The 16,179-nt window shown below is 45.4% G+C and overlaps 1 protein-coding gene across 1 annotated transcript in view; it reads left to right on the forward strand.

The window, feature by feature from the left end:
• The window catches only part of nbeal1 (neurobeachin-like 1), an 84,595-nt gene that overhangs the window by 32,951 nt on the left and 35,465 nt on the right, over positions 1-16,179 (forward strand). The window contains exons 7-20 of the mRNA XM_083633823.1: positions 712-797; positions 1,750-2,110; positions 2,394-2,500; positions 3,507-3,593; positions 6,697-6,780; positions 7,433-7,531; positions 10,063-10,407; positions 10,943-11,172; positions 12,655-12,787; positions 13,600-13,719; positions 14,018-14,327; positions 14,752-14,837; positions 15,657-15,746; positions 15,875-16,052. Coding sequence (XP_083489949.1) covers positions 712-797; positions 1,750-2,110; positions 2,394-2,500; positions 3,507-3,593; positions 6,697-6,780; positions 7,433-7,531; positions 10,063-10,407; positions 10,943-11,172; positions 12,655-12,787; positions 13,600-13,719; positions 14,018-14,327; positions 14,752-14,837; positions 15,657-15,746; positions 15,875-16,052 — 2,316 coding nt within the window. The remainder of the gene's footprint in view (positions 1-711; positions 798-1,749; positions 2,111-2,393; positions 2,501-3,506; positions 3,594-6,696; positions 6,781-7,432; positions 7,532-10,062; positions 10,408-10,942; positions 11,173-12,654; positions 12,788-13,599; positions 13,720-14,017; positions 14,328-14,751; positions 14,838-15,656; positions 15,747-15,874; positions 16,053-16,179) is intronic.

A 16,179-nucleotide genomic window follows, 5' to 3' on the forward strand; every position in this document is an offset into this window, starting at 1 on the left:
TGTCGTGTGTTCTGGCTCTCAGATTTAATCAGGCCTGCTTAGGGGTCAGTAAAGAAAGAGATAAAGGTGTGTGTACGAATGAGTGTTTGTAGTCGAAAAGGCAGGAAAGTAAACAGTTTGCTGTTTAGATGTTTATATAAACTCACCTGTTTATACAGTGAGTCCATGGCTGCAAAGAGAAGTCAGATTGTATAGAAGACAATGGGGAAATGACCCGACTCACTTGATTTATGACCTCAGTAAACACTTTCTTAATGAGTTTATGGTCTCAATCACTAGTTTCAAGTCTTCTTCCATACAGCCTGATGTTCATTTTGTTTATTATGGTCCCATTTGGAGAAAAATAGATGATCAAGCAGACTATGCTTTGGGGCGTGATTGACAGGTCGCCTGTCCAGTGATCACGCAGCTCGCCGATCACAGACCAATAGCAGGCGGCGCTGCTGGCTCCAAAAAACAAAAGATGGCGACGGTCAAAATGCCAAACTCGAGGCTTCAAAACAGAACCGTCACGGAGGTTACGTCCATATTGTTATACAGTCTATGCTGCAGTGTCATTTTGGGGGCTTTGTATACTGGATATTTGCATACATGTATGTAACAGTACGCCCCCAGATCCGACTAATGCACTCGTGTGTGTTTGTGTGTGCATGTGTGTGTGTGTGTGTGTGTGTGTGCCTGCGTGCGTGCGTGTGTGTTCCCCCTCTCCAGAGTGCTTCCAGGAGAGCGAACACCTGAAGGACAGTCTGAAGTGCTGCCTACTGCACCTGTTTGGAGCCATAGTGGCCGGTGGTCAGGTAAGCCTGGAGATCACTTTGAGGTCACCTTGACCTTTGACCCCTCTGGTCAAATGTTTCAGAAGCATGTGTGAAGACGCAGATTCCTCTTCACAAGAAGGCAACATGACATATCTACGATTTAAGAAGTGTGTCACTTGAGGCTGTGCTTTGCTGTGGGTTTAGCTCTGTTTTACAATGACAGCAAAGCATGGCCTCAAGCACTTTTGTAAAGCAGGCAGTCATACACCGTTATAATATAGAATCTATAAATCTATTTCTAATCAATTAATCATTAAATAGGTTTTTAAGAATGTCGATGTTATTCTTCCATGAAACAGTATAGTTCTATTAGCTCTACAGTTTGACTGCTCCTTACAGTAGCACAAAATGACTATAATATATATTGGGGGTTTGATAGCGCTGTTGATCAATACCAGTGACTCAATGATTACATGGCCAACGGGCTGAGATTTCTGCCCTTTGTGGCCCGGCCCCATTCACACTCCCCATCCCCCCCGGTTTTCTCCCCAATTGTACTTGGCCAATTACCTAGCTTGTCCCGGGCGTTGCTCCACCCCTTCTTCCGATCTAGTAGGGAGAGTTGTAGACTAGCACATGCTTCCTCCGATACATGTGTAGTCGCCAGCCGCTTCTTTTCACCTGACAGCAAGGAGTATCACTGGCAGGACGTAGCGCATGACATGTGGGAGAATCACGCTATTCACCCCCAGTTCCCCTCCCCCCGAACAGACCGACCAGAGGAGGCACTAATGCAGTGACCACGACACATGCCCTTAATCCCGTCTTCCCACCCGCAGACAATTGTGCCTGTAACACGGGGATCGAACCTGCAACCCTCGTGTTGGTAGGCAGTGAATGTATCCCGGCACTACCCGGACGCCCCCCTCACTTTGTTTCTGTCTCTCTCTCTCTCTCTCTCTTGCTCTCTCGCTCCCTCTCGCCCTGGCAGAGGAACGCCCTGCAGGCCATCTCCCCGGCCACCATGGAGGTGCTGATGCGGGTGCTGGCCGACTGCTCCATGGGCAGCTGCCCGTCGGACGAGGGGGAGGACTGGGACAGCGAGGCCCCCGACCGCAAGGCACTGCTGACGCTGGGCTGCCTGCGCGAGGTGGTCCAGCGCCTCCTGGCGGCCAGCTCGGACCAGCGGCAGGTGGAGATCGCCTCGGTGCTCGAGAACTACTTCAAGCTGCTCAACTCCGACCCGGCCGCCGCCGCCGCTGCCCGGCAGCAGCCACAGGCCAAAGGCCGGGCGCCCACGCTGGGCCGACACTGGGAGAGCCGCTTTGTGGCGCTGCAAGTAAACATGCTAGGTAGGGGAGTGGAGGAGGTGCAGTGTTAGTTATTTGACCAATGCATTTCCATCACTGTTTTATTGACTGTGTTCTTTATTGACAAGAAACGCCTCGAAGCCGAGTGTTGATCTTTGCAATATTGAAGTTATTCTATGAAAACTCACCATCGCCATTCAGCTCTTCTACTCTACTGCATGCAAATACTTGGATGGAAACCCAGCTAATGTGACTTATTTTACTGTGTCTCTTTTCTGCCTGTGCCCCCCCCCCCCCTCTCTCTCTCTCTCTCTCTCTCTCTCAGACACTATCAGGGAGATGTTCCTGTGTTCAGACAGGCCAGTTCTACAAGCCATCTTCCTCAACAGTAACTGTTTTGAGCATCTGACCAGACTGCTGCAGAACAGCAAGGTAACAACACATGTCTCTCTCCCCTCTCTCCTACAGGGCCTTTAGACACAGATCAGATATGCTGAGTGTGCCTGGGTGCATCTTGTATTTGGTAATCATAACAAGGTGGAGGCTATGTCCAGAACTGGGCACAATACAGCATTATTCCTACACTAAGAGTTGCACTTGATTGATCTTATCTTCTAAGTGATTTTTCCATGCCCCTAATCCGCAATAGCAGTGTGATATTCCCTGTTGAAATACTGCTTTCATTTGTAGTTTTATTGAATTGAAGGCCTATTTAATTCTGAAATGTATTGTTTGATATTTTGATAGATGGACTCCCAGTATGTATTTTGAGGATGCAAAAGATTTGTAGTTGTAATGTCTGTTAACACTGGAGAAAAGCAGTGCTTAGCAGCACCGTATGATAGGTGTAAAAAATAAAAAAATAAATAAATGAATGAATACATAATAAAAAAGTGTATCCATTCACAAGTGATACTCTCCTAGAACATGTGATGTGAAGGTGTCCAGAATTTAGATGGTCAGTTCTGTGTATATTGTATCTTTAAGTACAACTACTAAAAATCAGGTGCAAGTTCAACTACAGTTGTTCAAATATTTGAAGTCCTATTTGGAGACTTGTTTTTGTCCAGGTCTGGTCTAGCCTGCTTCCATTGTATGCAGCATAATATAGTGTATCTGTCTAGTTCACGATGTGTTCACGTTCCAATGTGAGAAGAAGAGTGTGTTTTGTTCACATCGCATGTTAACCTCCCCACAGCCAGGCTGGAACAGCAACACACAGCCACCCCCGCCGAGGGTCTTCACCTTTATCCTCTGACCCCCTTCTCCACTCCTGATCTCTTTCTCCTCTCTTGCCCTGCACTAGCATCTCTCTCTCTCTCTCTCTCTCTCACTCTCTCTCTCTCTCTCTCCCTCCAATTCTCTCTCTCTCTCTCTCTCTCTCTCTCACCCCTCCTCCTCCATGCTCTGTTGACACATTGCCTGTTGTGTGTGTCAGCTGGTTAATGCTAGGTGCACGGCGGCAGACAAGGACCAGAAAGATATAACCAACAACAGGTTACTGACAGGAGAGAGGGACACTCAGGTACCGCCGAGAACCCCCCTCCCCCCCGCTGTTCACCCACCTGCCATCCCCCAACCCCCCACCCCAACCCTCTACCTGCTGCTGCTGCTGCCAGCTCCTTCCACTCTCACCTCATCACGGGCCCAGAGCCACACGGCCACTCCACAGCGAGACACTCGCCCTGCGTTGCTCCAGATCATTATTTTATAATTGGATCACACTAAGGCGAAGTTTCCCTGTTTTGAACAAGGAAAAACAAAATCCACTCATCAAATTAACCCCAACCTTGCCTATGACTTACTACTGCAATTTGTGCAATACATTATCTGTGATAGTACTGTATTATTACTGTATATTGACTACTTAGTTACCTACCATTATTTCAATTATCCTCCTGATGCAGTAAAGCCTACAGTACCTATCTGGTACTCAGCAGATTAAATTGAATGCAAATGATCTACTGGAGTTCTCAGTTTACCATCATTGTGTGTCTTGGACACTATTTGTTCTGCTGAATACCTCCCTAACATGGGCATGGCTGCCTACCTGTCCTGTTTGCTTGCAGTCGTGTCTTTGTTCACACCATAGGCAGAACATAGGCAGAACTGAAGCTTGACACAGGCTCAAGCTGAACTGACGCTTAACCGGTCCCCAGCGCCTTGCTCCCGCCCACAGCTCCCGTTGAATTCATGCCTGGCAGCTTCACGCGTCACGCCTGGAAAATAGGACTGAATCCTGAACGATCGATTCAGCGCGGCTTCAGCGTGGCGTGGTGTGGCGTGCGGCTGGTCTGAATGGCCTCACCTGTTAACAAGGACGCCGAAATGAAACTGCGTGGCTTCAGCGTGACTTTGGCGTGGCTTTGGCGTATGGTGTGAACGGCCACTAAGACATGAAGCTGCTCTACCTGCTGTTGAATGGTGGCGTGTTGACTGGCAGTCTGCGGCAAACTGTGCTATCTTACATGTGCACAAAACAATCACTTGTTCCCCAGTGTAGACCAGCTTCCACTGAACTCTCTTTGTACACAGAGCCACCTTTTATAAGATCTGATCTCTCCATTGATCCGGATAATGTGGATGCAGGTGGACGAATGCACGCACACACACACACACGCACACACACACGCACGCACGCACACAGACGCACAGACGCACGCACGCACGCACACACGCACGCACGCACACAGACGCACAGACGCACGCACGCACGCACGCACACACACACGCACACAGACAGACGCACACACACACGCACGCACGTACGCACACACGCGCGCGCGCGCATGCACACACACACACACACACACACACACACACACATGCCAGTGCTTTGTTGTGATTGTGAAGCAGCTGTAACCTGATGCAGGGACAGATGCTGTTGAGCGGGTTTCCAGGCATCAAGGCTTGGTCGTTTCCCAGGACACCCGTAAAAAGGCAAGCTTAGAGCTTCCTAGATCCAAGTCGTCCGTTATCTTACAGTGAAGAGATTCAAACAGTGCGAGGTGTATCGAAATGACAACATTGTTAAAAACGCAAAGATTCCCAAAGCAGAACGAACCCGAGGCACAACCTGGCAATGCAGCTTTGCCGTCTCGCTGTGAAGTGACCTCTCCGCCTCCTTCACGGCTACTTCTTCTTGATTTCCTCCTTTTCTTCCCACTTTCAGTTCCCTCACGCGGGAAACTATGGGTTCCACTGGAATGCTGTCACATTGGCCTGGCTTGTGTTCTTCTCACAGATGTCAATGGTTTTGAGGTGGTGTGGACTCACTGATGATAATGATCTGAGTGTGTTTGATTTCTACTACAGTCCCTCTCCAGCCAGTCCCAGTGCCGGCTAGTCTATAGCTGCATGTTCATTCAGATGACAACCTGGGTTTAATGACCCAGGCAGGTGTACATGAGAAGGACATAGCTGGATGGAGATGTGTTTGTGCCGTTTTTCTAATTTTTCACGACTGGATATGTGTTTTACGGGCTGCATTGTGCGTGTGTGTGTGTGTGTGTGTGTGTGTGTGTGCGTGTGTGCGTGTTAGGGCTGGGCGATATTGTTGAAATAAATATCATGATAATCATAAGGTTCTTTCTCGATATCGATATATATCATGATATGGTTTGTGTATGCGGATTTCTTTTTTATTATAATGTTCATCTCACTGAACCAAATGGTAATGGTTGGTGTGATGTCAAACAAAACAGAAATATTCAAATAATATTCCTACCATACCTCATTTTATGAGTTTTTAAGTAAAATTTCGTCATCAATTCAGACAACAGAAATGTGTGTCACGATATTATCTCCTCACGATTCACGATATGATTCCACTGAAAGACGATAAACTATAATATTGAATTAACGCCCAGCCCTACTTTGTGGTTGTGTCCATCTGTTTTTGTGGATGTGGGTATTTATTTTTGTATTTTGGACCAAGCCCTCAAAGCTTCCTGCTCTGGTCAGATCTTCACGGTGTTGGGAGGGATTGTTTCTCACCTGGAGCAGAAAGACGTTTTCCTTTTTTTCTGCTATAAAATCTGCAGTACGAACTCTGATACCAGCTCTTACTGCAGCCAGAACAACACAAGGGCCAATCAGGGCACTAACCATCATGATGATTTGACTCATGTATTCACACACACACACACACACACACACACACACACACACACACACACACACACACACACACACACACACACACACACACACACACACACACACACACACACACACACACACACACACACACACACACACACACACACACACACACACACACACACACACACACACACACACACTAATATAAACGCACACCTAGGTGTCCACTGTCCACATAAAAGTCTCCCTTTTATTCCTGCAAGTGTGAATGCATGCCTGTTTTTTCCCCTAAGTTGATCATTATCATTTATATCATTAAAAGCCCCGCTCATGGATCTGCCTTTAAATTTGTGTGCATGCCCATTTTAAAAGTGCTGTAACATTCAGCTGGAATAAAAGGAGGTTTGACTCACATCCAATCATGCTGCTGCTACATTCTCCCCACCCCCACACACACTCCCTCACCACTGAAAGAGTCCGTGATTGGCTGTAGCGGATGACTGACTGGTGTGATTTCCTCTCAGGTGTTTCAAGGGCGTCTGGACTCCCTTGCGGTAGCAACCATCAAAGCCCTGACGACGGTGATGCACAAATCACCAGCTGCAAAGGTAAAGGGTACCCAAATTAATATAACCCTTAATACAGTAACTTCAAATAAAATAATATAGACCTAACCACAGAAAAAAAAAAACACGATTGAACCCCTGGTGAGGTTTATTATTCATCTGCACTCAAATGCTGTCAAATTGTATTTCCATTGATTTATCTTGACTTGTCTCTATTTGACCGATCCTAGTACACACAGAGCAACAAGAGGCGGGACTTAAAAAAGGACAATTGTGCTGGCAATGCACTTGTACAACTGATGTAGTCTTCTTGATTCAGAAGGCTAGGATGGTAGCAACATTTTCTATTTAACTCCATCTCTCATCCCCCTCTCAAATGTTGGAAATTGACAATAGACACACATCATGTTGGCGAGGTGTTGAGTCCATAGGTCCACTCAGCATCACTTTGGGATTCAGTGTAGGAAATGATATCTTATTGCACATAAATTGAACTGTTTTTCATCACATTTTGTTAATGTGGCAGGACACTTGCCAGATTTTTCATTCATTGTTAACATTGCAATCGTTGATATGATGGCTGAACATGCGAACACTACCAAGTCTTTCCAGCAGTTATCCCCATATGAGGTGAATGCAGCAATATCACTCCATCCACAAACAAACATGCTTACTGAGATGTCCCGCCCTGCAGGAGGTGTTCAAGGAGCGGATTGGTTACAATCACCTGTACGAGGTGCTCGTCTCACTTGGCCAGCCGTCCAGACACCTTCTCAAAGAGCTGATGAACATGGTGAGAGAGAGAGTGTGACATTTGTTTGTCACACTTACTATCTGTATCTCTGTTTTGTCATCTGTCTCACTGCTATCTGTAGGCGCCTGATTGACGCAGTAGCACTCTCTATTTCACTGTGTGTGTCTCTACTGGTGTTTCTCTGTGTGTTTTTCTTTTCTTAATTCTTTATTTAGAGGGTAGTTGAGAACAATTCAGCAATCACAAAGAAATAGCCTTGCGGTTACAGAGAGCATTAGAAGCATTAGAACTTCTCGTTATCTTCATATATATATATATATATATATATGGGGAGGAGAAAGGAAGCAGAAGCGAGGAAGCGCAAAGTTGAAAAGGTGAAGCCCAGTTGGGGTCAAGTTGGGAGGCGCCAAGTTGGGGGCCAAGGAGGCCAAGTTGGGAAGCGCCGAGTTAAGACGTTAACGTACCAAGGTCGAAGGCCAGGCCGAGTTGGGAAGTGCCAGCCGCAAGTCGCTGTAAGTCACTAAAGGTCGAGGGCCAGAAAAGTATACGGTAGTCAAATTATTGGTGCCCGCAAGTCAAAAGCCAGGCCAAGCTGGGAAGCACCAGCTGCGAGTCGTTGCCGTAAGACGCCAAGTTGAAGGCCAGATCTTACTGTAAAATTATTCATCATTGCCTAGTCAAAGTAAGGCAAAGTAATGGACCGATCTCAATTAACCACCGGTAATTGGATCTTCCTTTTGGGGGGATTCTCTATCCTAGCCTATTCAGATGCCCTCCTCTCACCTCAAGAGGAGTGCCACCTGACAAGGGAGTCATACGCCAAAGTAGTTGCCATGCTTGCCATTTGCTAAATAAAGCCGCTTGTTAAATCTTACCGACTGGCCTCTCATGATTGAAGTGAGGTTTCATACCAAATTTCAATCAGAAGGCCGCCATATTCACATAACCTGACCAGCCCGTGACGTCAGTCAAGTTTAAGTATGACATCAGTTATGACGTCAGTTCATCCTAGTACATATAGCGAGGGTTCTACGTCACCTCCCTCTCTGGCGGATCATAGCAGCAGCTGGCATCACAGCTTTTCATCATCTCCTCTGAAGCTGTCGTTTCGCCCCACCCACCTCCCCAGTCCACCACCAACGAGTCTTGACTCCCAAAGAATTCCCCATGGGGGGGGATTCTCTATCCTAGCCTATTCAGATGCCCTCCTCTCACCTCAAGAGGAGCGCCACCTGACAAGGGAGTCATACGCCTATATACATATACATATATATATATATATATATATATATATATATATATATATATATATATATATACAGTATATATATATATATATATATATATATATATATATATATATATACAGTATATATATATATATATATATATATATATATATACTGTATATATATATATATATATATATATATATATATATATATATATATATATATATATAATGTATATAGGCGTGTGTATATATATATATAGGCGTGTGTTTATGTATATATATATATATATATACCGGTGTATGTATATATATATATATATATATATATATATATATATTAGGGCTGTGCCGATTCACTTATCTCCCGATTCGATACTATCACGATACTTTGGTGCCGATTCGATATATATTGCGATTCACGATTATTGCGATTCTACGATTATTGCGATTCGATATTACGATTTATTGCGATTTTTGTTTATTTTTTTCTTTTATTTTTTCAGTTTGTTTGCTTTTTTACACTAGATTAGAACATGGGAAAAGTTGAATCATACACTAGAGACTGTATATTATATATCATGAGTAGGGCTGGGCGATATAGTTAAAAACAGGGGCGGACTGGGATCATAATTCAGGCTGGGCATTAGATACCAAGCAGGCCAGGCCGATATGGGCCAACGCGCGTGAAATTTGGGCCGTTTGAAGCCAGATTTGGGTCCAATTTTACAATGAGATGCACCCACTTTAACCCTGAAGTGTAATTATTACTTCAGACTAACTAATAAAGTAATGAAACCACTAGTAAACCAGTAGGCGGCGCCTGGCCTGCTGTTCAGTGAGTGGCCTGACTGCAAGCACCCAAAAAAAAAAAAAAAAAAAAAAATTTTTTTTTTTTTTTTTTTTTTTTTTTTTTTAATTTGCGATTATCGATTCTGGAATAAAAGATCGATCCAAAAAATCGTGACATTAAAAATCGCGATACTTAGGTGAATCGATTTTTCCCCCCACCCCTAATATATATATATATATATACAGTATATATATATATATATATATATTCACAGTATATAGCACATGCTATGCTATACAGTCCTCTAACTATTTTCCTTTCCACAAGAGGGATGTACACTAACCAATATGAGTACTAATATGTTGGGAGATAATCCAGTAAGTTATCTAGGTTTTAAAACAAGGACCAGGCAACCTATGGGGCAACAAGGAAAAAAATCATTGCCTTCATAAAATGTGGCCATGACTGTCATGCATAGGAGGCCCATTCTGACTGTGTGTGTGTGTGTGTGTGTGTGTGTGTGTGTGTGTGTGTGTGTGTGTCCAGGCGGTGGAGGGCGAGCACACCTCCGTGGGGCTCCTGGGCATCAGTAACGTGGAGCCCTTGCTGCTGCTGGTCCAGTGGCTCCCGGAGCTGGACTCGTGGGAGCTGCAGCTCTTCACCGCCGACTGGCTGCGACGCCTCTGCTGCCTCAACCGCCAGACCCGTGCCACCTGTGTCAACGCCACCATGGCCGTGCGGGCGCTGGCCGCCCTGGAGCGCCACCAGCGGCTGCACCCAGCCTGCGCCGAGAGCCTGCTGGGGCTACTGGGCTCGCTGGGCTCCCAGTCCCTCAGCGCCGGGGAACTCCTGGGGCTCCTGCGCCTCCTCAGACCCCCGGAGACCGGACAGGTTATTACTATTATTAGTCCTGTTTTAATCTACTTTTAACTATTACTAGAGTTGCCACTGTTACTACTGTTCTAACTGTGCATTGCTGTTACTACTTACTGTATGCTTTTACTCTTTATAGTTGGTAATGGTATTATTGTTATTCCTGCCACTACTGTGCATCTGTCTCTCTCTCTCTCTCTCTCTCCCCCTCTCTCATAATCCAATCTCTCTCTCTCAATCCAACCACGCATGGCAGATGAATGCGCACTAAAAGCCAGGTCTGCTGAAGGCTTCTTCCCCGTTAAAGGGGACTTTCCTTGCCGCCATCACTAAGGGCATGCTCTTGTTGAGATATTGTTTCAATTGCCACATGACCTGTGCAGTTACATAGCCAGTGCATGTGAGAATGGTTTCAATTGGTGGGTCTAAAATATAAAGAGCCTGGTTCTTCCACCTGCTCTCTTTGTAAAACGCCTTGAGATAACTCTTGTGATTGGGCACTATATTAGATTGATTGATTGATTGATTGATTGATTGATTGATTGATTGACAGGGGCACCCGTACGTGGGTCCCGCACTCAGGGCCCTGCTGGCCATGGTGCGCAAGCAGGGCCTGGAGAGCGCTATGCAGTACTTCGACCTTTCGCCCAGCATGGCCGGCATCACTGTGCCCACGGTGCAACGCTGGCCCGGCCAAGCCTTCAGCTTCTTGGCCTGGCTGTCACTGGACCAGGACCAGCAGGGACCACCCAGCAAGGGGGACAAGAGGAAACAACTGTACAGGTGAGAGGAAGGGGAAAGGATGGAGGGACAGACAGACAGACAGAAGGCAGAGCAGATCACTTTCTGTAGTTGAAAAGTTGAACGTTCTAGATGAGTCCACTACTTTTTTCTGAAATGCCCAATTCCAAGAAGAAGAAAAAAGTGGCTGTGCTTCATCGTACAAAGGCAGCTGACAGTAATGACAACTATAATAATAGATAAAGACTTTACAACAGTGTAACAACAAAATGTAACTTCAAAATGTACAATCATCATACTAAACTAAGTAAAGTATTTAAACAGCATGTGTATAGAAATGATTCTGTACCAAGCTTTCTGATCACTAAGCGGATTACACTCTACTTACAAAAGAGTTCTAGCACCTGACATAAGTGATGCGCTGTTTCCTACTGTCTTCTGTAGTTAATTCATGTTATGTTGGTCCTCACTGGGCACTAAGGTGATGGTTACAGTATAATATCATGTAAAAAAGGAATTCTAGGAAAAAGTGGAATAGTGTGAACTTGGTCTTATTCCTGTTATATGGCTTTATTTAGAGGGGGGAGGGATCCTTTTCCCATAAATTGGACAGCACGAAAGCAGAGAATCTGGCTTGTTTGTTTTTTGTAAATTTCCCAAACTTCCCAAACAGCGGCACGTCTAGGTCGTTGTGGAGTTGGACCTGCTCAGGTTGTTTTCCTTTATGTCATTAGGTCGTTGTGGAGTTGGATCTGCTCAGGTTGTTTTCTTTTATGTCATTAGGTTGTTGTGGAGTTGGACCTGCTCAGGGTGTTTTCCTTTATGTCATTAGGTCGTTGTGGAGTTGGACCTGCTCAGGGTGTTTTCCTTTATGTCATTAGGTTGTTGTGGAGTTGGACCTGCTCAGGGTGTTTTCCTTTATGTCATTAGGTCGTTGTGGAGTTGGACCTGCTCAGGTTGTTTTACTTTATGTCATTAAGTCGTTGTGGAGTTGGACCTGCTCAGGTTGTTTTACTTTATGTCATTAAGTCGTTGTGGAGTTGGACCTGCTCAGGTTGTTTTACTTTATGTCATTAGGTCGTTGTGGAGTTGGACCTGCTCAGGTTGTTTTCCTTTATGTCATTAGGTCGTTGTGGAGTTGGACCTGCTCAGGTTGTTTTACTTTATGTCATTAGGTCGTTGTGGAGTTGGACCTGCTCAGGGTGTTTTCCTTTATGTCATTAGGTTGTTGTGGAGTTGGACCTGCTCAGGGTGTTTTCCTTTATGTCATTAGGTTGTTGTGGAGTTGGACCTGCTCAGGGTGTTTTCCTTTATGTCATTAGGTCGTTGTGGAGTTGGATCTGCTCAGGTTGTTTTCTTTTATGTCATTAGGTTGTTGTGGAGTTGGACCTGCTCAGGGTGTTTTCCTTTATGTCATTAGGTCGTTGTGGAGTTGGACCTGCTCAGGGTGTTTTCCTTTATGTCATTAGGTTGTTGTGGAGTTGGACCTGCTCAGGGTGTTTTCCTTTATGTCATCCCTTGTAGCTTTTTCACCCCGGGAGGGACAGGGTTCGAGGCCTTCATCAGCTCGGTGGGGGTGCTGATGGTGGCTGTCTGCACCAAGAAGGAGTATGTCACAGTCACGCTGCCCGACTACTGCTTCTGTGACTCCCTCTGGGTGAGTCAGTCACACACACACATGACATGAAATTACATCATTTAGTCGGATCATTCATTTATTGAAAGGGTTGTTCCATTGAAATATGGGAGTACATAGAAAGAAATGGTAAGTAGGCAGCAGAATGCTCATCGTAGCTGTCGGGTGAAAACCTCCTGTCTTTAAAATGTCAACTTTCCAGGAAATCAATCATGGTTATAGTTTGCCAGCATGGTTATTTCAGTTTATCCATCCCATTTGCAAATTCTTTTATAAGCCTAGGCCCTAGGGGATGTAAAATGTTATTCTATATATAATATATTTGATATACAGTATATATATACATGTATGTATATATATAGACAGACAGACAGACAGACAGACAGATAGATAGATAGATAGATAGATAGATAGATAGATATCATATTATATTATATTATATTATATATATTTGTATAATCCTTGATCATTGAAATATGAAAATCACCAAAACTGGAGTCACAAGGTTTTCACATGACAACAGCGTTATGTTATTTGTGGTGGCAAGAGAAGGCTAAGTAGTGGAAACACGAGTGTCTATACAAGTGCTGTTTAAAATATGACCCTATCAGTCTTTGCAGTGGACTACTAGTCGGACTCACTGGTCATTTTTGGTGGAGCACCACAAATACGTCCAAGTATGGCAAAACGTTGAATATGCCACATTGTAGTTGATGGCACCCGCTATTAAGAGGAGAAATGGCGATTGCCCAAACGTTTCACTGACTGATTCATGAGCAGCGATGTCATCATAATTGTAGGGGATTGAGTGGTGTCTGTGTGACTGTCTACAGCACAGCATCGGGGTGGTTCATGTGCCAGGAAAGAGGCCATTCGGGCAGAGCCTCGTTTACATTTACGTGGACGGACAGCAGAAACTGTCTGCCCCCCTCAAGTATCCCACCATGACAGAGGTGAGAGAGCTGCACACTTTTTACATTTTACATTCCTTTAATGTTCATTCAGATTTATTTATTTTTATCTACAACACTGCTGCTAAGATGGTTGTGTTTCTTCATGAAATCTTACCTACAGTAGCGCAGCTTCAAATTATGTTTATCTTGAATATTACAACAGCTGTCAACATGTCTCAGCCAATCAGAACTGAGACTGGAACTATCTGTTCTACAGATTGTAGGTTTTGCAGTGTGCTGTGTGGATGTCTGTTTCCACTGAGACTCTCCATCTTTCACCCTTCCCCCCTCCCCCCAGCCATTCACCTCCTGCTGCATCGGCTCAGCGGGCCACCGGACCACTACGCCCCCGCCCTCCCAGATCCCAGACCCCCCCTTCTCCTCGGCCGCCGCCCCTTCCGCTCGCTCCTCGCTCGGGGGCATCCTGTCGCCGCAGGCCTGGGGCGGGCTGCTGGGGGGGAAGCCTGAGTCGGTGACTAAGCTGATCTCGGCGGGGACCCAGGACAGTGAGTGGGGAAGCCCCACCTCCCTGCAGGGCCAGCTGGGCAGCGTCATGGTCTTCCACGAAGCCCTCCAACCCAACCACTTCAAAGCCATCTGCAGTGCCGGTGAGCCAGAGAGGGAGAGGAGACAGGAATAGAAAGAGTGCAGTAGTGAGAGAGGCAAAGATCATGAATGGCAGAGGGGAGAATAGTGAATGGAAGTGATGGTGAAGATTGGATGGGGGAGGGTGTTGAGGTAGAGAGAGAGGAGGGGGGAGGAAAAGATGAGACCAGGAATTAATAACGACCTTTGCACTTATCAACACAGTGGTACAGTACAAGGTGCGTTACTTAAAAAATGTAGGCAATAAATAAAATTGTGAACAATAAATTAAGAGGGGAACAAATGCACATAGTAATTTAAACAAGAAAAATAAGATAAAAATACAGTTACAGTAGTTCAAATAAAAGCAAGCCTTAAAAAGCTGTTTGGCTTTTGTTCTCTCTCTTTCTCTTTTGCTCTCTGTCTCACTCTCTCTCATCCTCCCAGGTCCAAACTGTATCTCTCCATTCAAAGCCCAGGAGGCGGAGCTTGGTGACCTCTCAACCAAACTGCTGCTGCACTACTCACCCAAGGTGAGAGCCTTATGCCACTTAATGTGAATGTACAGTGTTGTGTCAGATGGTAATATGATGGTTCCTCCAGGGGGGATTTGTTTTTGGAGACTGGTTCCAAATCCAGTCACTATCCCACCTCCCTTCCCTCTCCGATGCAACACGGAGAGGCACAGGAAATCATTCCTGCCTGTGGCCATTGGTCTATTTAATGCCTCTCTTAAAAGAGCACCTCGGAGACGCTCAGTCTCCCTGAGACTGAGCCAGCCGATAGGCTAACTGGAAAAGTGCCTGGCTGAGCCACGTGTAACGTATAGGGCAAGCCGAATAATATAAGTTCAGTGTGCAATAAAGATAGGCTAACTGGAAAAAGTGCCTGGCTGAGCCACGTTTAACGTAGGGGGCAAGCCGAATAATAATATAAGTTCAGTGTGCAATAAAGACAATTGGCACGTAAGGTATACTTACGGTACTCTACGTATTTGCTTACTTAGACGTACTCCACTATTTTGCTCCTACCACATTTAATACTGTTTACTATTTATACTGTTTATACTGTTTATTCCATGCTATGTTGTGTTCTTTCTTCTTATTCTGCTTATTTTACTATCGCATTACTGTATTTTATTTTATGCTATGTGTGTTATGTGAACGAGCAACTGTAACTTGTCCCAATTGCCCCCCGGGGATCATTAAAGTCTTTCTGATTCTGATTCTGATTCTGATTCATAGCTGGATGGTTATGTCATATTTTAAGCATGGTTTTATTTGAGGGAACAGTGACTGACTGAAAGTAGGGGATCTGCAGTGCTAACCAAACATGTTCCTGGTTGTCAACAGGCCTGTAGGAACCCCATCTGTCTGGATCTGTCTCCCAACATGCTGCATGGACGCCTGACTGGGAACAAAGTGGTCAACTGGGACATCAAGGTAGCAGGAAGCTCCAATACACCTGTCTAATTCTTGGTGATGTGAAAAATGTGGTAGCAGCGAAAACATGTGTTCCAGACTTTTAGATTCCCAACTGTGTTAACATGTTGCTGCTGTAACCGTGGCAGGATATGATCAACTGTGTAGGCGGTCTGCCAGTGCTCTTCCCCATCCTGGAGCAGTTGGTCCAGGTGACCCCCGATCAACAGGCCAGCGACCCCACAGCCGGGTCAGAGTTGATCACCCCCGACGTGGCCACGCCTGCCGATGGAGACTGGGTCATCCTCCCCTCTAACAGGGCATCAGGTCTGTTCCTGCACATTACGGGGTATCCAGGGTGCTTAAAAGTTCTGGAAAAGAACAGAAAAAAACACGTAAATAATTTATCAAAATTTAAAGCTTTAAAGCAAGCATATTGAAATGTCTACAATGC

This window comes from Poromitra crassiceps (assembly GCF_964638095.1).
Source record: "Poromitra crassiceps genome assembly, chromosome: 3".
NCBI classification, from domain to species: Eukaryota; Metazoa; Chordata; class Actinopteri; order Beryciformes; family Melamphaidae; genus Poromitra; species Poromitra crassiceps.